Source organism: Hypomesus nipponensis, chromosome 22 (genome assembly GCF_054491055.1).
Source record: "Hypomesus nipponensis isolate SF chromosome 22, ASM5449105v1, whole genome shotgun sequence".
NCBI classification, from domain to species: domain Eukaryota; kingdom Metazoa; phylum Chordata; class Actinopteri; order Osmeriformes; family Osmeridae; genus Hypomesus; species Hypomesus nipponensis.
In genome coordinates this window covers 18,341,599-18,363,805 of record NC_140382.1, presented here as the reverse complement: position 1 = coordinate 18,363,805, position 22,207 = coordinate 18,341,599, and the positions used below count along the sequence as shown (strand labels likewise).

General features: G+C 46.3%; 2 protein-coding genes across 2 annotated transcripts; one reads left to right on the top strand and one right to left on the bottom strand.

The window, feature by feature from the left end:
• Positions 1 to 4,649: 4,649 nt before the first annotated feature.
• gfi1b (growth factor independent 1B transcription repressor) lies at positions 4,650 to 10,136 on the bottom strand. The gene is made up of 7 exons (XM_084687061.1): positions 9,147 to 10,136; positions 8,661 to 8,760; positions 8,034 to 8,210; positions 7,651 to 7,877; positions 7,099 to 7,236; positions 6,590 to 6,755; positions 4,650 to 5,325 (listed from the first exon to the last, which is right to left on the bottom strand). The coding sequence occupies exons 2-7, from the start codon at positions 8,755 to 8,757 to the stop codon at positions 5,147 to 5,149; spliced, it is 984 nt and encodes a 327-aa protein (XP_084543187.1). The 5' UTR covers positions 8,758 to 8,760; positions 9,147 to 10,136; the 3' UTR covers positions 4,650 to 5,146.
• A 156-nt stretch (positions 10,137 to 10,292) lies between these two features.
• Positions 10,293 to 22,074, top strand: tdrd7a (tudor domain containing 7 a). Its single transcript, XM_084687064.1, has 20 exons — positions 10,293 to 10,447; positions 10,887 to 11,088; positions 11,752 to 11,896; positions 12,027 to 12,270; positions 12,480 to 12,553; positions 12,784 to 13,058; positions 13,183 to 13,494; positions 14,029 to 14,280; positions 14,576 to 14,739; positions 14,996 to 15,191; positions 16,852 to 16,963; positions 17,216 to 17,424; positions 17,653 to 17,787; positions 17,911 to 17,994; positions 18,336 to 18,470; positions 19,316 to 19,420; positions 19,503 to 19,844; positions 20,128 to 20,315; positions 20,597 to 20,757; positions 21,233 to 22,074. Exons 2-20 carry the CDS (start codon positions 10,888 to 10,890, stop codon positions 21,451 to 21,453), a joined length of 3,555 nt encoding a protein of 1,184 aa, XP_084543190.1. The 5' UTR covers positions 10,293 to 10,447; position 10,887; the 3' UTR covers positions 21,454 to 22,074.
• Positions 22,075 to 22,207: the final 133 nt, after the last annotated feature.

The following is a 22,207-nucleotide window of genomic DNA, read 5'->3' as shown; positions in this document are numbered from 1 at the left end:
TCCCCGTATTTAGAGGCCTACATTTACATAACTGTCGGCAGGAGGTATGAGAAACCAATCACATCGTCTTTAGAAAAGACTAGGCTACTCATTCAACAATAAGTAGCCTATAGTCGAGTTAGCAGCGAAACGTGATTCAAGATAAGACACGAAATATTAAGGCAGGGCTGCCAACTTTTCAAAAACCTTGGAGTGAGATTTGGTGGGGCCAAAGCATAATTCCTCAAATGTACTTCCGTCAGGGTTTTAGGCTACCTTATTTGCTAAAGGAGTCGTCAGCTTCTTGAGTCTCGAGGATGAGGTTGTCATCCCCTTGATGCAATAAGTCAACAGACAGTCAAGCCCTCAAAGGAAGAGATTCCTCAAGTGTAGTTACAGTTGGCTACATAATCTTTGACAACTGAAAGATAAACTAAGGTACCTGTTTTATTGCACTATGCTGACATAGTAAAATATGTGTTGCAGGAGAAACTCATTTGGTTACTCTTCAATAATCATACTTTAGTATATATTTTCACGTGACAGCTGTTTCCAGCTGGTAGAACCACTGTTGAATGCTTTTCAAGAACACAGACAGATAAGGTGTTAGTACTTCCTGTGTCGTGTTATGAAGTTCTGTGCTTTGTGGGAGTGGAGGAAACCAATGGAGGGCATGACAGGAGTGACAATCTGTCACGTGGTCTGGGGAAGGTGTCACGGACAATGAGATAGGCCTACTTTTCTCTCTCTCTCTCTCTCTCTCTCTCTCTCTCTCTCTCTTTCCATATATCTCCCTCCCTCTCTTTCTCTACATCTCTTTCTCTCCCCCTCTTTGTCTCCCTCTCCATCTTTCTACATATCTCCCTCCCTCTCTCTTTCTCTCCCCCCCATCTCTCTCTTTCTCCCCCACTCTCTTCCTCCCCATGTCTTTCTTTCTCTCCCTCTCTCTGCGTGCAGTGGAGCCCTGTGCTCTGAGATTACGTCTGTATTGGGCGCTATCTCTGCAGGAGGCCTGTCCACTCCTCCCTGACGTGTCACTGGTGTGTTCCAACCGTTGCAGCGTGGGGCGGCCATGATAAGGCTATCGCACACATACTGCACAGTTCCCCCGGCCACGCACAGCCTTCTGGCTCCAGATTTCACCCACCCCCCAAGTCTCTTTCCCTCCCTCTTATTTTTCAATCTTGTAATCGTGTAAACTTACATCCATTCTCATCGTCCTCATTCTATTTCTATCTATCTTTCTTTTCTACTTCCTTTCTACTTCCTCTTTCTGTGAGTCAAAGTACCTCAAAGCCGCCATGGCCCTATGACAGCTGATTGTTTGCCGGTTGGAGACATGGCCATATGTGGATGATGGATAGCTTCAGGACTGTGACTAAGAAAACTGCTGTCACACCAGAGTCTGCCCACTGGCGCTGTCACTGTCAATCAAGTGGTATCACCACCCAACTGCTCTCATATGGGATTATAGAGTCACTTCCTGTGTCCAAGACTAGAAAAACCTGCTGTAACTCTGTTTGTCTTTTCCCTTAAGTTTATCAAATACAGTAATCACTGATGTGATGCGATTTATTTTAGTGTTCTTTCAGTGCTCTTTCAGTTTCTCACCATCTTAAACTTCATGGGTTGACAATATGTATGAATATACCAAATTTTAAGTAAATGAAAATCTTTTGTTTTGGATCAGAAAGTGTGGCTTTCCGTCTTCCTGGGGTTTATGCTCAAATGTTCTCCTACCTAAATTTGAATGTTGATTGTCCGGTATCCATTTTTTCAGTAATCTCCAGTATGAGTCACACTTACACTACTCCATTTTATTACATGCGTGCTTTGGTAAACTTTTTTGGCAAACGTTTAGGAAATGCATGATTTTTCTGGGATGAAAAAACAAAACAAGAAATAAACCAATAAGTATGAATGTTATTGTGCAATCAATAGAGTGCACCATCAAGGGCACTATCCTAAAACTGTCACTGGTTAGTCACAGTGGACCGAGCCAACTTTAGATGGCTCCCCCAGTCTAAGAATAGAGCGGTAACATTTGTATTGTCCGTTAGTGTATTAACAGAGAAGGATGAGGGATTATTTTCCAGTAAAATGCTGTGATGTTCCAGTAGGGGACATAGAGGCTCCTTCTGCAGTTTCAGACTAGTTATCCACACTCCCAAGATCTGAGTAGAGGCCAGGACTATTTTGCATAAAGCTCATTTGCAAGTCAAATTTGACCATGATGTATCTTTCGCATGTCTGTGTGTGCCTGAGTTGGTGTGTGTGTGTTGTGTGTTTGGATTTGAGAAGAATGGAGGTGTTTATGATTTTATTCTGTCTTTCAGGGGTGTTCGTTGAAATGTCTGCTGGTGAGGATGATTGGATCCTGGTGGTCATTGGATCTATGTACAGTCGTGGCCATAAGTTTTGGCAATTACAAATGTTGTGTTTTGCAAAGTTTTCTGGTGTGAAAATGTGAACCCTGCAATAAGTGCGGTAAGGTTCACTTTGAGATTGTGGAACCATTGGCCTTTTAGTCTATACGCTAATATCTGAACATTATTTTTGCGTATCGTGGAACTCTGACTGTAGTCATTTATTATTGTATGTGTTTTATCTTGTATTTGTCTTTATTTTGCTATGTTTTGTATTGTGCTATGGACCATTTTTTTGTGTGTCCGGAATAAAGAAATAATAACAACATGTTTCTATAGAATACTGGAATACAATAAGGCCCATTTCATATTTTTTAAAGCTTTTTTTAGGGAAACATTTTTCAATATATAGAAAAATAGTCCCCTCTTTTACAGCAGTCAATCTGCTCTTAAAATCCAATCAGAATGATAAAGGGATTTCATCTGGCTAGAACTAGTTCACTCTTTCCCCTATGCTGATGATATAACTTACTGAAATTATGTTAGCAGTCATTTTATGCGAAGGTCCAGCAAGCTTTGCAAACACCAAATGCATGTTGCTCCAAATAATTCTAGCCCGGCTGTAAACTGGTTCTACCTAGCGAAAGTCAATAAAGCATTTCAACTGTTGTTTTTGTGACTTTAACATAATGCTTATTTGGCTTCTTTTGTATTTTTTTCTCATTCTGAGGTTGTTATCCCTCATCCTGTTTGCTAGACGCTCAAATCATATTCCATTTGTAAATGTTTTCTGATTTTCCATAGACGTACCCAGTTAAGTTAAACAAACACTCGGCTAATGCTGTCTGTATTCAATCAAACATAGATTTCTGTTGAACTGGTTGTGTTTATACTGATGTTGAGATTTAACAGGCTGTGAACAGGATGTGTGAACTGTGTTACTGTTGCACTGAATTTGATGGACACCAAAATGCCCTGAGGTGCAAAAGATGCAAATTAGCATGAAGAGGTGTCATGCTACGAGAGAGGGAGAGAGAGAGAGATATCTAGTCAGAGAGCATAAAGGGAAGTCGGTCTCATACAGGTGGTTGAACCTCGTCCGCAGTCATCCCCTGTTTTTCCCCGGGCTAAACGGAGACAGAACCACACCTTGCTGCAGGACCCACGTCCTGTTACGGTAATCCCGCCCCCCCTTCTTCTCCACCACCTATTGGCTGCACCTGTGCAAGATTTTGATTTGCTCTTCGCACCAGGATGCAGCGGTAACTGTTCCAGTGCACAGTGGACCCCGTTGCCTGGAAAATATAAATTTGCATAGCCACCCCAGATTTGTTTACTAACTGTACGAGTGTGGACCCGTTGTCTGTGCTATTCTATGTACATACACTGATTTCAACAACAAAAATATCGAGATAAAAAAAAAACACGTACTATACAACGTACGTTCTATATATACTAGCCATAATGAACAACATAACTGACGACTTGACATCACTCTTGACCGTGTGCCATGTATTTATGAAACAGCACAGTGTGACTGATATCAGGAAATTCTTTCACACGAGTGACGCGGTTAATGAAAAGGGCTTCATTCCCTCGGCTTACAAAATCCTGTTTGCGACCGACCAGTATGCGACAGGTTAAAATAAGTGATGATGTGATTTGCCTGGAGCAGCTTCAATGGCCTAACTGGCTGTGGTGTTTGAGGAAGGAGGTGAGCTTTCTTGAGACGTGCCATGTGTTTGTCAAAGTAAATCCGGCAGAATGGACGGGCGTGGTGGTGTTAGGACACGATGTTTAAGTACTCCATCCTCTTGTCCAGTACGTTGATGCTGATACAGTAAATCCTTGTATGTGTAAGTACTGTTTAGAGTATCACCCAATGCAGAAGTACCTTGACCAGAATGCCACACACTGTCTCTACACATCACTGCTAGTCCAGTTTTGTGTTTGAAAAACTGACAGGCCCTTCGCATTTGCACAACAGCGCTCCAGGTATAGATTTGAATGAAGTCTGCCACCATGTCTTGTCATATCAGAGATAACTGCCTGAGGCAACACAACGTTGAAAAAGATCCAGTCAGAGCCTTATATCCTGCTTAGGCAGGAAGTCAACAAGCATACAGGAAGCACTATGAAAGAGACAGAAACAGTTTGTTTACTGTGTCATCTCATCTTACTAAGCAAATGCTGTGCTTCAGTTTGACCTTGTGACTATTTTCACTTGACTTTCTGCTTTTTCTATAAAGGTATAGTTAATGTTGTGAAGGGAGGAATATGACACACTGCAAAAATGATCATTCATAAGAACATCTCACTCTTTAATTTTTTACTCCCAACTACATACACAAGTTTAAACTTCTTCAATAAATTATGTAACAAATCCATGTGTTTTTTGTCTTTCATAAAGGCACATTCAAGACTTCAAAAGAACCTGAAGTAATCATTCCTACAACTAATGCAAATGGTTGTTGAATTATGTTTGGTTTACAACTTTCTTCTGTTCTTTAATGTTTAAAGTCAAAGAGTAAATGCTTATACATTCGTTATAGAGTAGCTTCATGATATGTGTTTGCCTTCTGCATGAACAGAACACTGTCACTATGTGTTTCCGCCATGTATCTTTTAACTTCATAGACTTCATCCTTCAAGGGGCGTAGGTTTGAAAAGGACAAATCTATCCCCCCTGACATTTGATCAAAACAATTATATTTAATGGTCGGATCCTCAGTTAAAAATAGCTGTTCCATCCACAGTTGAAAACAAAACCTACACCCCTGTATCCTTCGACACCGGCTTCTTCACTTCAGTCCGTGCTGGCTCTCGTGGTGCCTGCGCAGGTCCACCTTGCGCTGGAAACCCTTGGCGCAGATCTCACAGCCAAACGGCTTGAATCCTGTGTGCTTCCGGCTGTGTGTGATGAGGTTGGAGCTCTGACTGAAGGCTTTGCCACACACCTGGCATTTGTGGGGCTTTTCGCCTGCGGATGAACAGAGACAACTTGTCTTACCCCATGGAATAAATCTCCCAAACTAGAAAGTCATTCACACATATTTTGGAAATGTAATAAAGTATTTAAGTTTTGGGGAATTGTACATGAAACCGTACAAAATATATTAGGTTATGATATTCCAATGAGCTATATGGTACTATACCTTTGTAATTTCAATTTTACCAAAGAGAGTATAAGAGTGAGAGATAAATATTTGATTAAAATACTACTGATAGCTAGTAAGAAGGCTATAACTAGAAAATGGGGTAAAGTGGAGCCTCCTTGTAAGAAAGAATGGGTAGACATAGTAGAAGAAATCTATGTAATGGAGAAACTGACACACCGCCTAAGACTACAACAAGCACAGCTTGAAGAAAAGTGGGAGAAATGGACAATATTCAGAACCAAAACCGGCGACGAGGAATATGGACAGAAACAAATTACTTAGATGAAGACATGAAGAGAAAAGAAGTACTGCGAGAAATGTAACTCCCAAGCAAAATTTTTCTGTTTGGTTCCTGTTTTGTTTTTTGTTTATCGTATTATTTTTGATTGTGAACTGTGAATTTTGAAATAAAAATTTAAGTGAGAAAAAAAAAAAAAAAAAGAAAGTCATTTTAGACTCCTGTTATATTGCAAGCCATAGTTTACATTACTCATCTTACTGATAACTGGAGGTACGCCATATCAGTGTTGTAAATTATGAGGGAAGAATCATGCCATTGTTCAGATTTGTCGAGCATTTATGAAGTGTCATTCTAGCAGTGCAGTTCTTGCATACAGTTCCTTTCACAGAGGACTCAGCAAAGAAGGAAAACCAGATATGCAAATTATTTAAACATTTGTTTAAGTTTTTTTTTTTTTTGATTTATCAGCAGTTATATTGCTCTTAGAAAGAATGGCTCTTCACAACACTTGGAGAGCATAAAAATGAATAAGTAGAGATGAACCAACCAAAGAAATGGCATAAACACATTTATGTTTATTAGCACACCATGATTTGGCATGCCAGTGTTCTTTCACTGGAAATCCCAAAACAATGGGGATCCCAAAATGTTTTCTCTATGAGTTGTCCTGGGAGTATATTCCCAAAAGTTAAAAGTATAAGTTGTCTTCCTTGAGGGTTTAGATTGGTTTAGGTGCAGTTCTCTGGGCGTGTTTGAAGCCCTCTGTGATACTGCATGTAGAAAGGGCTATACAAATAAAATGTGATTTGATGAACCTTCTTTGGATGCGCTCCTCTGTCCCTCACCTGTGTGGATGTAGGTGTGTTTCTTCATGTCTGACTTCTGGTGGAACCTCTTGCCGCAGTACTGACAGGGGTAGGGGCGGGTGTCAGAGTGGATGAGTAGATGTGTGGAGAGGGTGGACGAGCGTTTGAACGTCTTCCCACACATCTTGCACTCAAAACTTCTTTCCTACGTGAAATAAATATAAAGACATGGAACCTTATTCCCAGCTAGTGTCAAAGCACTTGTAACAGTGTGTACTCTACCCATTTAGCTACATAAAAACAGCTTGGATTAACAACGCCCCTAGTTATTGCAGGTTTGGTATAGGGCTATAGGTTTGTTTTTAAATATGGGTGGAGCAGCTTTTTTCAACAACTGAAGATGCGGTCTTTAAATATAATTTCCTTCATAAAAAGTGAGGAGACAGATTTGCTGTTTTCATATAGTAGTGATAATTAGGAGTTTAATAGTAATAAAAGTTTTGGTATTGTGAAACTTATACCCCTTGGTTAAAGGTTGGTGTTTGTACCTGTGAGTGGACATTCATGTGCTGTTCTAGGCTGACAGCGTGGCCGAAGGTCTTCCTGCAGATGTTGCACCCAAACGGTCTCATTCCACTGTGAGAACGCCTCACGTGCACCTCGAGGCCATGGGGGGTAGAGAACACCTGCGGGAGAGCACAGGGACATCCCCTAATCACTCATCCCGAACCTGATAAAGCTGCCTGCCTGTCTCAGTCGTCGTCCTCCCCCCCCCCCCCCCCCCCCTAAAATAAAAGGATTCAATTTTTTTTGTCACTTCCTCTTCATGTAAATCCAGTGATTTCACATGCCGGCTCTCTACCTGTTTATCGATTCCAGTTCAGGTGGCAGAGCGGTTAGGGAATTGGGCTAGTAATCTGAAGGTGGTTGGTTCGATTCCCCGCCATGCCAAATGACGTTGTGTTCTTGGGCAAGGCACTTCACCCTACTTGCCTCGGGGGGAATGTCCCTATACTTACTGTAAGTCGCTCTGGATAAGAGCATCTGCTAAATGACTTAATGTAAACATAACTCGGGTTCACAGGTGTATCCCAGCATACCTTGTCACAGGTGATGCAGTGGTAGGTGTTGGAGGTGGGGGAGTAGTGGGTGCTGCAGTCCGTCTGCCGCCCAGCAGGCTCTGGGCTGTGGCTGACCCGAGCCCCGTACAGGGAGCTGGAATGCTGCAGGAGGGTGGGGGTGAAGGTCATCTGGCGGAGGTTGTAGGGTGTAGGCTCCCAGGCGTACGTGGGCTTGTAGTAAGAAGGGTAGTCTGCCACACGGGCCTCTGAAGGCACACCGGGAGGGGAAGACATGAGCAAAGATGTTTTATCCGCCATAATTTAGCAATGTCACATCTGTCAAAGGCATTCCGTATATTTGACTAGATTCCACGTTATTCCATTTATAATGTGCTGCGTTCTATCTACCATAAGTATCTCACCGGAGATGTAGAATGGCTGTGTGGGCGTGGCAGGAGGTCTGGTTGGTTCTGGGTGAATCAGGCTCGGGAACCCCAGCTCTTCTTCGTGTTTAATGTACGTGTAGGAGTCTGGCGGAGACTGGGCCCGCTCCTCAGGCCTCTCCTGAGGGTCTGGGCTCTGTGGTTCTGACGGGACCTCTGGATATTCACGAGAAGAAACCGGATTAATGAAACATGTAATTGATTACATTTGACGTTTGGATGGTGCTTGAGGAAAATTCGTTTGTGCGGTGTCAATCAATGTACACTCGTTTCATGGCCAGTACGGATAGTAAAGGTTCCTCATAAATGTTTAGTTTTAAGTTTACAAACTGAATAAACTATAGTTTTGCAAACTTCAATGAAGATCATCTTGAAATCTAAGATGATCATATGAGAATCCCCGACACCGACACCAGGTTAAAAACGGGGCGAACTAATGTATTTTAAATTAGCTTCAAATGTACTAAATAATAGCCTTATATGATCATCAATCGTCAGATCATAATTAACGAATGCAAAAAAATCTAAAAGTCACCACTCCGTTGTAGGCCTATACTACTAGATACGCTACTAGAGGCGCAGGTCTTGAAGTTTCAACAATCTTACTTTCAAAATGTGAAGTTTCCACCGGTGCGTCGTCATAGGAGCGGTGCACATTATAAGAAGCGCACCTCTTGTTTTTCACCAAAAAGGACCGTGGCATGGTCTAAAAAAAATAGAACGGTCTTTTATCAAATATATTATATTTACAAACCAAACAACATGCCTATCTACATTTTGCATGGAACAATCTACTTAGGTAGGTTATACATCATGTCCAATTAGCAAGTAGGTTAAAGTTAGACAATATAGGCTAATGTTAACAACAAGGAGTCCAACCATTGCATTTAAGGCTTTTCAACTTTTTCAGCTTTTCAAGTTGTCTTTCACAGTCTCAATTAGGCTTTCACATGAGTAGGCTAACTGAAAATAAAGCATTCAACTTAACTCGTTAAAATAGCAGTAGGCTAAGTTTTTCATCAGAGTTTTATCGAAATACCGCTTAACACTTTAATGAAATAATTCGTTATGATAATTATGGAGCCCTCTTACCGTTATTTATTTTAGCCTATTTAGGCTATGTGACTATCAAATATCAAAGAAGTTGCAGCCAATTTAGAAAAAAAATTATCTGCACAAAAATAAAATCCACTCTTTCGAAGAAATAATATTTCGTAAAATCCTTTCGCAGAAGTCAGAATCCAAACCTCTGTTAAACCTTGCACTTGTTGCTCTGTTTCTTCTACTCCCCTCCCAGATTTACAATCAGATAATTTTGCGTTGGAATCTGACTGTGGTTTCAACCAATGAGAGAGCCAACTCGCAGGTGCGAATTTGCCTATAGAAAAGGACAGGAGCTTGAATGCGATTACTGCCTTGTGAAGGTTTTATTCAGGTTAGGGTTTATTATAAGGCTTTGCGTTTATGTGGGTCTAAGACATCTTGCAAGCATGTGTGACGGTTAGCAGGCAACAGTTCCATTTGTTTGACTGTAGCCTATAGGCCTACAGTTTCCCACTCTTCTGCATTCAAACAAAATGGATGGGAGAAGCATAGCAAATCCCAAAGTTACACTGCTTGCAACTTGTAATGTTTGATTTATAAGATTTGGAGTCTCTGATACAGTAGCCTACATTGTCTGAGCTGTAAGTTGCAGTACATCTGGTGTCTATTTAAATAGGCTAAACGAATTCAGTAACTCCAAAAGCACACACCAAACCAGTCTTTGCGATTATACGTGTTTACACAATAATGTTTACTCTGTTCTCTATTTTATCCAGTCAGTTGCTGTCAACCAGTTTATGAAATAAACTCACCAAGCAAAGACTTTGTCTGACAGCTCAATAGCACCATCTGTTGGCCGGTCGGTTGGTCCACAGAAATTGCATGTGAATTCAAATTGGACCGAATTTTAATGTTTCAATACATTTATTTCAATGTTTTTTTTTTGTTATAGCTGTGTAGACAATAAACAGAAATCAGATTATAAAATAAACAATGACATTTCGACCAAGGTGTGCGACTTCATATAATTAGCCTATTTCAGATAAAGTTTCATAAAAAAATAAATAATAGAAAAATAAAACAATTCTGTCATTTGTTGTATTCAAGATTAATGTCATAGTCTGACGGCCTCTCACATGTTTTGGTCATGGAATGGTTGCAGGCGTTTCCACTACATGAAAATACGGCCTTAAATCAGAGCAGATAATTGAAAGGCTTTACCCTATGACCTCAAATTAAGGCGCGTGGCCGTAACGTCAAATCAGTTGAACATGAGTCGTGTCGTGACCGCCCTAGACTGATTGAAAATAATTTGACGCCCATTCGATTGGAATCAAAATAAAATTAAGGTAAATATTTTAACGGGCTCTTTGCTATACAGTGTAACTCTCAAGTAGTGTAGACCATGCGATTGCGCATATGAGACATAGTTCCTACTAGCTATATTTATTTGTATACATCTAGCGAGCCATACTCGTGAATTAGAGCCGTAGGCCTACTTTTTGTTTGGTTGTTAGCTAGTCTAGCTAAGTTAGCCTAGCCCTTTAGCACGAGTGATTCATAGTTGCTGGATCGCCAGCGATAACTTTTTATATTAGTAGTTAAGTTAGGGGGCAACTAAATTCAAATGTGGTGCATTGTGGTTGGTTACTTAACGTAATGTATTTTTAAGGTAGGACCTAAAAAGTTAGCGTGCATATCTTACGAATGAACGAAATGGCACGTGGGATGCGGGAGAACGGTTTGCTTGAAAAGCTTGTCTGCGCTGTTTGTTTGTTCTGTCACCAGGATGTCGGAGGACATGACCCAGAAAATGTTAAGGGCAGTTCTGCAGTCCAATAAAAACGGCGTGTCCATCACGCGGCTACAGTCAGACTTCAAGTCATTAACGGGCGAGTTCATCCCGCACAGGCAGAGAGGATATCCTTCCCTGGAGGCCTACCTTCGAACCATGCCCACGGTGGCGCGTTTGGAATACCGAATGGGGGAGGTCGGTGATCGCTCTAAGTCTTGTCTAGTCTTGACCAATCGTGATTTACAAGCGCTTACTCGATTTAACAACATAATTTTTCGGAAGTGACCAGGAAGTTTTTAGTGAAAGAGATGAAGGACTTTCTCCATCTAGTTCAGACTTTTTAATGAGAATGGTTGGTAGGATTGGCACAATATTTATTGCTTCTGTCCCTTTACGTTCTAAGATAGTCACTTTATTCAAGGGTTTAAAACCCTGTTCTGGAGAACATCCTAGCCTGTTGTTTTTCTCCAACCACACTTACTTGACTGGATTAAATACTAGTTACCTGATCAACCAGCTAAATATTAGAATCAGGTGCGAAAACCAACATGTGGCTCTGTACTACATTTACATTGAGTCATTTAGCAGACGCTCTTATCCAGAGCGACTTGCAGTAAGTACAGGGACATTCTCCCCGAGGCAAGTAGGGTGAAGTGCCTTGCCCAAGGACCCAACGTCATTTGGCACGGCTGGGAATCGAACCAAAAACCTTCTGATTAATAGCCAGACTCCCTAACCGCTCAGCCATCGGACCCCCACTAGGGCTTTTGGCTCCACCAAGACAGGGGTTGGATGGGTAAAATGAAGTAATGTTGTTCGCCTACCTACCTCCCATCTCCATTCCCAACTTTCCTCTAGGTCATGTGCTTTGCGGGCGTTTGTCAAGAAACTGCCCACATCGCCCAGCTTGTTGCTAGGCAGAAAAGCTCCAAAAAGTGTGGAAGGTCTCAGATGGTGAACTGCAGAATGAGGTCCAATCTCTCCTCGCAGTTCATGTTCAGCGGTACGTGAAGAGATCCATACCTTGTTAAATGTGGGCGCAGATAAGGTGCGCTTGATGGGAAAAGCCTCACCAGAACTAGATTGGGTGCGCTCAATGAGAAACTAAGACTCGCCCCGGCTCCTCCATCCAGACAAGTCCCGTCTGCGTCAGCCTGCCCAAAGGGGTCACCCTGGTTGGGGCATGGCAAAGCAGACTCGGCCCCGGGGCTACGGAGGGTGCAGCATCGGAGGGGACTACAGGCTGAACGACAACCGGTTCACCTCCAACATCCCTCTGCAGCACAGGGCCCCCCCTGCCCACGCCTCCTCCCCTGCCCACGCCTCCTCCCCTGCCCCTGCCACGGTGCAGATGAAAGCGGCCACGCCGTATGAAAGGTGAGGTGAGGTGGGGGGGAGCTGGAGGACACATTGTGAGGGATATTACTAAGAGATCAACATGTTTTCAGCAAAAAAAAACTATACTTTTTGGTATTGTAAAAAAAAAGGTAGTTGTGCCCATATTTGAATGATTTACTCATATTTTTCCCCCATTTGAGAAACACTGCTTTAAACTATGTCTTCATGTATGTGTCAAATCTTTCCAGGAGAGTGATTTATGCTCCCAGACAACACAAGTTGAATGGTCCTGTGCTAACTGTCAACATACGGAATCATGCTGGTGAGATCATCTTTTAAACTCATCCACTTGTTTTTTGTCCTCTGCTTTTCCCAAGCTAGAATTTTTTTGGGCAATTCCGTCCTTATTTTTTGTTTTGGTGTCAAACCCACAACCAGATTTAAAAAGGACGCATAGGCATTTGTCTCCATCTAGTGGCCACTTGCGGTCATTTCAGAATACTGTTAAAAAATATATGTTAGAAATCATCCTTTTGTCCTTGTCTGCCCCAGCCCTGCCTGCCCCAGCCCTGCCTGCCCCAGTCCTGCCTGCCCCCTCCACCAAGCCCACCCCCCCTTCCTCCTCCATCCCTCCCCCCAGACAGGGCCCCTCCCTGGGATGTGTGTACAACCTCTCCCAGGTTCAGGGCAGACTGAAGCAGCTGCTGGCCAAGTACTGCAGCGGTCTGTGGCTGTCCAAGCTGCCCTCGGTCTACAGAGACATGTTCAGCCAGGACCTGCCTGGACAGGCCCTCATAGACATGGAGAAATGGACCAGTGTATGCTCGGTGCGTAGCACGCACACTTTCCCGCACTCATTCATTCGCACAGTTACCCACTCACATAACTACTCGCTCACACAAACGGCTCACCTGAGCGCCCTGACCTGCTCCTGTATTGGTGTCCCTGCAGGTGGAGAAGCCATGCAGCACCAACCGAGCAGACAGACTGGTCTATCCCCCGGCCCCAGCCCCGGCCCCTGAGCCCAAACCCCCTACCACCTCCACCCCCTCTACCTCCACCTCTGGCTTTAACTTCTCTAAAGCGGCTGCAGCCAAGATCACCTTCATTCCGACCTTCAACCCCCGCTACACGTTTACAGCCAAGCATGGCAGCCCTGACATGGCTTCCTCCTCCAGACCTTCCCCCCCACTCCACATCAAGACTGTGGGGTCCCCCCCTATTGCCCAGCCCCTCTCCCCCCCCACCACCACCCCCTCCTCATTATGCAACTCTTCCCTCTCCCCCCCCACCACCACCCCCTCCTCATTATGCAACTCTTCCCTCACCTCCCCCTCCACCACCCCCTCCTCCCTACGCAACTCTTCCCTCACCTCCCCCTCCACCACCACCCCCTCCCTGCGTAACGCCTCCCTCTCCTCCCCCTCCACCACCACCCCCTCCCTACGCAACTCTTCCCTCACCTCCCCCTCCACCACCACCCCCTCCCTGCGTAACGCCTCCCTCTCCTCCCCCTCCACCACCACCCCCTCCCTACGCAACTCTTCCCTCACCTCCCCCTCCACCACCACCCCCTCCCTGCGTAACGCCTCCCTCTCCTCCCCCTCCACCACCACCCCCTCCCTACGCAACTCTTCCCTCACCTCCCCCTCCACCACCACCCCCTCCCTGCGTAACGCCTCCCTCTCCTCCCCCTCCACCACCACCCCCTCCCTACGCAACTCTTCCCTCACCTCCCCCTCCACCACCCCCCCCTCCCTGCGTAACGCCTCCCTCTCCTCCCCCACCACCACCACCCCCTCCCCCGTACAGACCCTCTCCCCCCTGTCCTCCAGCCCGCTCCCCCCTGCGTTGTCTGTGCCGGCGGATGTGCGCTCCAAGCTGAAGGAGCTGCTCTCCAAGTACCCCCACGGCCTGTGGGCCCACGCTCTGTCCTCGCTGTTCCTGGAGACCTACAAGAAGCCCTTCCCAGAAGGAGTCCTGAACAACCTCTCGGTCCTGCTGGACATCTGCACTGTCGAGTTCCCCATGCCCAACAACAAGAACAAGGTAGAACCATACGAGAACAAGATATAACACTGTGAAACTCTGCTAGAACAAGGCAGAACCTAATAAGAACAAGTTATGATACTGGGGAACAAAAGTTGAAGCAAGATTAGAACCATAATAGAACAAACTAATACACTGGGAAGTCTCCTAGAACAAGATAGAACCCTACTAGAACAAGGTAGGTCACTGGGGAAACCTAGTGAAACAAGGCAGGCCACTGGATAAAGATATGATGTAATACGAGTGTAGCCTTCTCTCCTCCTCCTCCCCCTCTCTCTCTGCCTCTCCTCCCCAGGCCATCCTGTACGGCCCCCGCATGCAGCCCACCACCAAGTCCCCTCCCCCCCCGTCCGGCCTGCCGGTGTGCCCCTCCCTCGTGCCTCCTCTTGAGCCCCCCAGGGAGCTGTACCCCTCCGTCCTGGTGATGGACACCAGCGACGCCAGCGCTGTCACGCTCAGGTGACGCGTGCATACACGCGCGCGTGTTCTGTCTCCCTGGAACAGTAAAGGCCTGTTCGCACAGCTCGAATAATGTCCAACATCAAACATTCTACTGTTGGCTTTAGAATGTTTTAGAAAGATAACTGACAAGTGTCATTCATTCTGCTCTGTCAAATGCCAACAGTCACATCGCACCACACCAACCCAACACCGGCTGGTGATTTTGTTTGGTCTTCAACTGGTCCTAACACCCTCCCACCCTCTGTCTCTTCAGGTATGTCGGAGAGGGCTACTCTCAGGCCCTGGAAGACATGGAGGATGCCATGAAACTGTTCTACAGCCAGGCCAGCAACCAACTCCCGGTACTGGCCCCCGTTACCGGCCAGCTGGCCACCGTCTGGGTGGAGGACGGGGAAGAGGTCGTGAGAGTCCAGGTCACAGAGGTCATGGTCAACAAGGATGAGGTCAAGGTGAGGTCATTGGGAGAGTGGAGCTTCCTGATGTTGGTCCAGAACACTGAGCTCACATTTGCTCGCCTCAGATCTCGTCCTCCACCTCTCTCTGTATTTCTGTGACTTTCTCTCTCCCCTCTCTGTATCCCTCTCTCCTGTGTAGGGATGGGTATCGTAAATTTTTATCGATATCGATACCATTATTCGAGTCTTTATCGATACCACTATCGATACTTTTCTATTTCTTAAGTGAAACAGATGTAAAATAGAACAAGGGGAACGTGTTGCTCTCAGGAGGAGGCTGGCTGAAAGGAGCAAATAGGCACAATGGATCCTGACTCTGGCTATATCTAAATCTGTCCACAACCTGGATGAGTAACTAGACTGTGATTGGTTGGTTGACGAAGTGACATTGTCAAGCTCATCGACTTTATGAAAAGTTGAACACGTTTCAACAAAAGGCACCTGATATAGCTAAATGACCAGCTAACCAAACCCAAACCTTCCTTATCTTATCCCTATTTTCTTCTGTTTTTGTTTAACACGATGTTTAAGCATCCCACAGAGCCATGCTTGCGGTGGCTGTGTTTTGAATGATCAACAGTGAGGGGGAGGCTTGTCTATACCCACACACTGTGCTCGTAAATAGTTTTTGCAGTTCGCGCACACATCAAATTTTAGGGGCGTATGCGAGTGAAATAGTTGCACTGTTGAGCCCTGAATTGGCTTATTATTGTCAACGACGGAGACTCGCTACGAAGTTGGGGGTGCGCTCACCAGAGGATTGTCCTGCAAAGGCAGCTGGAGTTTGCACCGTTGCGACTCGGAGACAGTCGAAGTACTGCTTTTTATCTTTATCTGATGCACAACGTTGAGGTGCTTTTTCATCGCAGTTGTTTCCCCCCCTTTGCAAAAAATTACTTTAGAACAGATATTGCACTTTGCTTCGTCTTTATCTTGGCTTTAATAAAATGTAGTCAAGCCTTTGACCGTTTCGTGTGTTCTGCCATTGTAGCTAGCAACAAAATGATAAATGAAGCGAGGTAGCGCGTGAGGCAATAACATTCTTCTTTGTTTAGTTTAAAGGCGGTTGGCAGGCCATTCATTTGAATTTAGTCATTTTATTAGTCAAACGTTGTATGTTTGTGCACCAGCAATTTGATTTATATAACATTACTTATGTCTCGAGACATAAGTCAACGTTACATTATATTATTTGGTCTCGATAGCGGTATCGATAAGCTTGGGCCTTATTGATATTCGGGTTTTGAGAAATTTGGAACCGGGTCCTTACAGAACCGGTTCTAGATACCCATACCTACTCCTCTGTGTCTCCAGGTGTACTATGTGGATCATGGTTTCTCTCTCTCTCCTCTGTGTCTCCAGGTGTACTATGTGGATCATGGTTTCTCTCTCTCTCTCCTCTATGTCTCCAGGTGTACTATGTGGATCATGGTTTCTCTCTCTCTCCTCTGTGTCTCCAGGTGTACTATGTGGATCATGGTTTCTCTCTCTCTCTCCTCTATGTCTCCAGGTGTACTATGTGGATCATGGTTTCTCTCTCTCTCCTCTGTGTCTCCAGGTGTACTATGTGGATCATGGTTTCTCTCTCTCTCCTCTGTGTCTCCAGGTGTACTATGTGGATCATGGTTTCTCTCTCTCTCCTCTGTGTCTCCAGGTGTACTATGTGGATCATGGTTTCTCTGAGGTGATCCTGAGGACCAGGCTGATGGAGCTGCAGCAGGACTTCCTCAAGCTACCCCTCCAGGCCACCAACTGCAGACTGGCTGGTACACACGCCTTCACACGCCTTCACACACACACACACACACACACACACAGAGAGGAGAGAGAAACCATGAACCTAACCCTAACACGCCTTCACACGCCTTCACACACACACACACACACACACACACATCTCTTCATCCACAGACACGCGCGCACACACCACCACCACCTCACCATAACACCTGCCGCAATCTGGCTGGTACCCACACATAGCCCAGCCTCCCATGCTCCGTGTGTGTGTGTGTGGCCAGGCGTGGAAGCGTTTGGCGTGTCCCCCGTGGTGGTGAGGACCCTGGAGAGCCTGACCCTGGAGAAGATCCTGCTGCTGGAGGTGCTGGAGCGCCCGGAGCGAGAGCTCCCCCTGGTGGTGCTGTACAACACATCTCTGGACCAGGACCTCAACATCAACGCCTGCTGCCTGCACGCGCTGCACGACACCTCCATGAGCAGCACGCTGCAGGTCAGAGGTCACGGGGAGAGGTCACACATCTTTTCCCTCCCTATATGCATTTCATATTTTATTTAAGTTAACATTTTTTAATTAAATATATGTATATGTTTCATATTTTATTTTTAAAGTAATAATTTAATAAATATATGTATTTTATCTGTGTGTGTGACACAAGTTGAAACCAATGAAAATACAGTGAGGAGCAGGATTGTGATCTGTACTGTGCCTGGCCACCAGGAGTCCTCAACGTACGAGGACGTGCTTGTGACCAACGTGTACACTGATGGGACCGTGTTCTGCCAGGTGCCCTCCAGGGGGCGCCAAAAGCTCCACGAGCTTCTGGAGAAGATTGAGGCCTTCTTCGTCACCCAGGTAACTGGGCCGGGGCATCGGTCTTGGACAGATGGCGTCGTGTGGAGTTCTACGCTACACTCCTAGCCTTTGGGAAGATGTTGACTGAAGAGGGTATCTCGTGTGTGTGTGTGTGTGTGTTAGGTGACATCAGAGTGCCTGGTGTCGCGGCCGTTTAGTGGGAAGGTGTGTCTGGCTCGTTACCAAGGGAACTGGTCTCGTGCGGAGGTGAGACAGGCTGTGTGTTCTCATCAGACCCCTCGATCTGCTGCTCAACCTGCAGTGCACTACAAAGCACGGCGCTTTGGATCAAAGCATCTGTTGAATGAATACAATTTAAATATGGACTTTTTATTGGATTTTGAGTTTTATTTTTTTTTCATCAGATATTTTATTCATTTGCAGACTATTTTATCCAAAGCGATATAGCAATAGTGCAAGAAAGTAGAAAGTACATAAGTCAGTCATTGTTACAAAGTGCATAGTTTACACTTTCTGTGGTCAGTCAAGAAATGGTCTAAAGGTGAACAATAACAAATTAATAAATTATTGTAACATTTCCGTCTCAGATCACCATGCTGCACGGCAGCAAAGTGATGGACATCCTGTTTATTGATCTTGGAGTTCCAGCCTCCGTGGAGATCACAGAGCTGAGAGAGATCCCTCCCCCCCTCCTCCACGACCTGCTGGTCATCCCCCCTCAGGTATGACATCATCCCCCCCTCTCCTCCACGACCTGCTGGTCATCCCCCCTCAGGTATGACATCATCCCCCCCTCTCCTCCACGACCTGCTGGTCATCCACCCTCAGGTATGACATAACCCCCCTCAGGTATGACATCATCCCCCCTCTCCTCCACGACCTGCTGGTCATCCCCCCTCAGGTATGACATCATCCCCCCCCTCTCCTCCACGACCTGCTGGTCATCCCCCCTCAGGTATGACATCATCCCCCCTCTCCTCCACGACCTGCTGGTCATCCCCCCTCAGGTATGACATCATCCCCCCCCTCTCCTCCACGACCTGCTGGTCATCCCCCCTCAGGTATGACATCATCCCCCCTCTCCTCCACGACCTGCTGGTCATCCCCCCTCAGGTATGACATCATCCCCCCCCTCTCCTCCACGACCTGCTGGTCATCTCCCCTCAGGTATGACATCATCCCCCCCCTCTCCTCCACGACCTGCTGGTCATCCCCCCTCAGGTATGACATCATCCCCCCTCTCCTCCACGACCTGCTGGTCATCCCCCCTCAGGTATGACATCATCCCCCCTCTCCTCCACGACCTGCTGGTCATCCCCCCCTCAGGTATGACATCATCCCCCCCTCTCCTCCACGACCTGCTGGTCATCCCCCCTCAGGTATGACATCATCCCCCCTCTCCTCCACGACCTGCTGGTCATCCCCCCCTCAGGTATGACATAACCCCCCTCAGGTATGACATCATCCCCCCTCTCCTCCACGACCTGCTGGTCATCCCCCCTCAGGTATGACATATCCCCCCTCAGGTATGACATCATCCCCCCGTGTGTGTTGTCTCTAAACTCAGGCCATCAAGTGCTGTCTGGCAGACGTGCCAACGAGCGTGTGGACCCAGGAGGCTGTGGTGTGGCTGAAGAATGCTGTTCAGCCCTCCATCAGCTGCAGCGTGACGGTAACACACACACGCATGCATGTTACTTTAGGTCAGCAGGCAAGTTTGTACAAATTGATTTTTGGTTTTCCTCTTCCTCCAGATCTCCAAGGTGGACTCGAACAAGGTGGTTCACATGTTGCTCTTCAACACGCCCGCCCCGCACTCCCCCTCCTCCAGTCTGAACCACCAGATGGCACTGGCCGGTCTCTGGAAACCACCCAGTCCGGGCCCCACTCGCCCCAGCCCGCCGCTGACCTCTGACCCTCACCTCGACCTCACTGACATGATGGGCCAGCTGTCTCTGAGCACCGCTGTTGGCAGCCCCGTGGCCCAGCCCACATCCCCACCACAGGCCCAAAGTGGAGCAGGGGGCACGCCTACGAGGACCAACCCCGCTGGGGAGGTGAAACTCCCGCTTCCCCCTCTCATGGAGCTCCCGAAGGTAAGGCGTCGGAAGGGTTTCTTTTTGCAAATGTTCACCTTCTCCACTGGTTAGCGCTTTCGACAGCATATCCAGATGTTGCAGGTTCAAATCACCTCTGTCTGTGGCTTTGAGGGGGGGGGAGGCAAAGGGTCTGTTAAATTAATACATTGTTATTGATCTCTTACTCATCCCTCCCTCTAACAGTAGTCCCTCTAATTATCACCCCCCTCATTTCTCTCCCTCTTTCGATTCTTTCATCCCACCCTCCACCCCCTCTCTCTCCTCTCTCCCCCCCCCCCAGCCCCGTGAGAGCATGGATGTGTTTGTACCAGTGGCCTGCCACCCAGACTTCTTTGTGGTGCAGTCGTGGCAGGAGCTGTTCAAGCTGGTGGTGCTGATGGGAGAGATGATCCTCTATTACAACAAGCTGGAGGGTGACGAGGTGCCTGTGTGCGTCGGGGAGGTCTACGCCGCCAAAATAGAGAACAAGTAAGCCCCTGGTCCCTGGGTACGTTGTTGGAAATGTAATACAATTGAATTTAATATGGAATATCATTTTGCAGTTAAGATTCCTTAAAAAAATTTTTAAAAAAATGACACAAATAGTTGCAGTCCTGTAAGACATTGTTTCTTTTGATACAGGAGACAAAAAAACATCTTCCTGAAAACTAATACAGACCTGAGATTACACCATTCTTAATCTAACATTTTTTTAATTTTTTATTAAGAATAATTGTAATCAATGATAATCCTCCCATTGTTTCGTCCAGCTGGCACCGGGTGCTGGTGAAGGGCATGCTGACCAACGGGCTGGTGTCTGTGTATGAGCTGGACTACGGCAAGCATGAGCTGGTGAGCTGCACTCTGCTGAGGACGCTCATAGAGGAGTTCAGACAGCTGCCCTTCCAGGCCATCACGGCACAACTAGCCGGTGAGTACGGCTGGGGCAGTTTGGGACTGGGCAGGGGTAGTTTGGGACTGGGCAGGGGCTGTTTGGGACTGGGCAGGGGCAGTTTGGGACTGGGCAGGGGCTGTTTGGGACTGGGCAGGGGCAGTTTGGGACTGGGCAGGGGCTGTTTGGGACTGGGCAGGGGCAGTTTGGGACTGGGCAGGGGCAGTTTGGGACTGGGCAGGGGCAGTTTGTGACTGGGCAGGGGCTATTTGGGACTGGGCAGGGGCAGTTTGGGACTGGGCAGGGGCAGTTTGGGACTGGGCAGGGGCAGTTGGAGACGGGTGAGGCAGGTAGGGACTTTGCAGTTAGTATCTGGTCCCAGTCTTGAGTTCAGGAACCATGTGGAGATACCTATTTAAACCTCTCCACCTTTTTTTCCCCCCTTCCTCCTCCATCTTTCCCTTTTCTTCCTGCCCCCCCCCCCTCTCTCTCCTCCTTTCCCTGTCCCTTCCAGGGGTGGACCAGCGCACCTGGTCTGAGGCAGCTTCCATCGTGTTCCGTAACCACGTGGAGAAGCATCCTCTGGTGGCGCAGGTGGAGTCCGTACAGGAAGCTCCCCTTCCGTGGGACAGGAAGCTGACCCTGTACCTGGTCGACACATCCCGGGCCGATGCCGATGTTTGGGTCCACAACATCATGGCTGACTTTGCAGAGGAGTTCACTACTGCCGCCTAGTGGCCAGGAGGAGAGGAGGGCCGCAGCTTTCAAAGCTCTTAAGTTACCCAGAACACCCCCAACGTTGCCCTTAATTTTTTTGTTGATGCCTAAGTCCACTCAGGACTATGTCTGTGGTGCCATTTAAGATGTAGCTGAATATAATTGCTTGGGGGGATGGGTGTACAGGGCGCTTCTGTAACTATGTGAAAAGAAAAAACGAGTGAGGTAAAAAATGCCATTCTGAAAGGTAATCTTGTGATGATGCTGCAGATTTTAATGCATGTTTATTTGTGTGTGTGTGGAACCCTTTCAGGAACATTGCTCATCTTCCACTAGAGTCTCTTTTCTCATTTGCCATTGTTAGTCATCACTAATGTTTGTTCTATGCATGAAGACAAGTTAAGCCTGTTTGGCCTGGTTTTTGTTTCTGTTTTGTTTTTGCAATATATTATTATAGAATTTAAGTTAAATTATTTGTGTTCATAGATTATTTTTTTTCCCTAACGTCTGATGCATGTTAGATGTATTTGCCATTGTACCCACTTATTTTACGACTCACAATTTAAAAATGGTTAAGATAGATTAATGTTGAGACCTAAAAGATGATGCACGGGGTAAATAAATTGGTCCTCAAATTTACATTCAAAGTTGTCCGCAGTCCTAATATACGTTGAGGCCTATACATTTTCTACAGAAGATTTTATTTCAGTTTCCTGTAGGCCTATAAAAAAATGTAACCATTCACTTATGCTTCAAAACATGTACATGCTGC

Coding starts and splice junctions, on each gene's coding strand:
- gfi1b (XM_084687061.1), bottom strand. CDS start 8,757: ATGCCACGGTCCTTTTTGGTGAAAAACAAGAGGTGCGCTTCTTATAAT. Junction 8,211..8,660: donor GGAAACTTCACATTTTGAAA/GTAAGATTGTTG, acceptor GTGAATATCCAG/AGGTCCCGTCAGAACCACAG. Junction 7,237..7,650: donor ACTGCATCACCTGTGACAAG/GTATGCTGGGAT, acceptor GCTCTCCCGCAG/GTGTTCTCTACCCCCCATGG.
- tdrd7a (XM_084687064.1), top strand. CDS start 10,888: ATGTCGGAGGACATGACCCAGAAAATGTTAAGGGCAGTTCTGCAGTCC. Junction 17,995..18,335: donor GGAACTGGTCTCGTGCGGAG/GTGAGACAGGCT, acceptor TTTCCGTCTCAG/ATCACCATGCTGCACGGCAG. Junction 19,421..19,502: donor CCATCAGCTGCAGCGTGACG/GTAACACACACA, acceptor CTCTTCCTCCAG/ATCTCCAAGGTGGACTCGAA.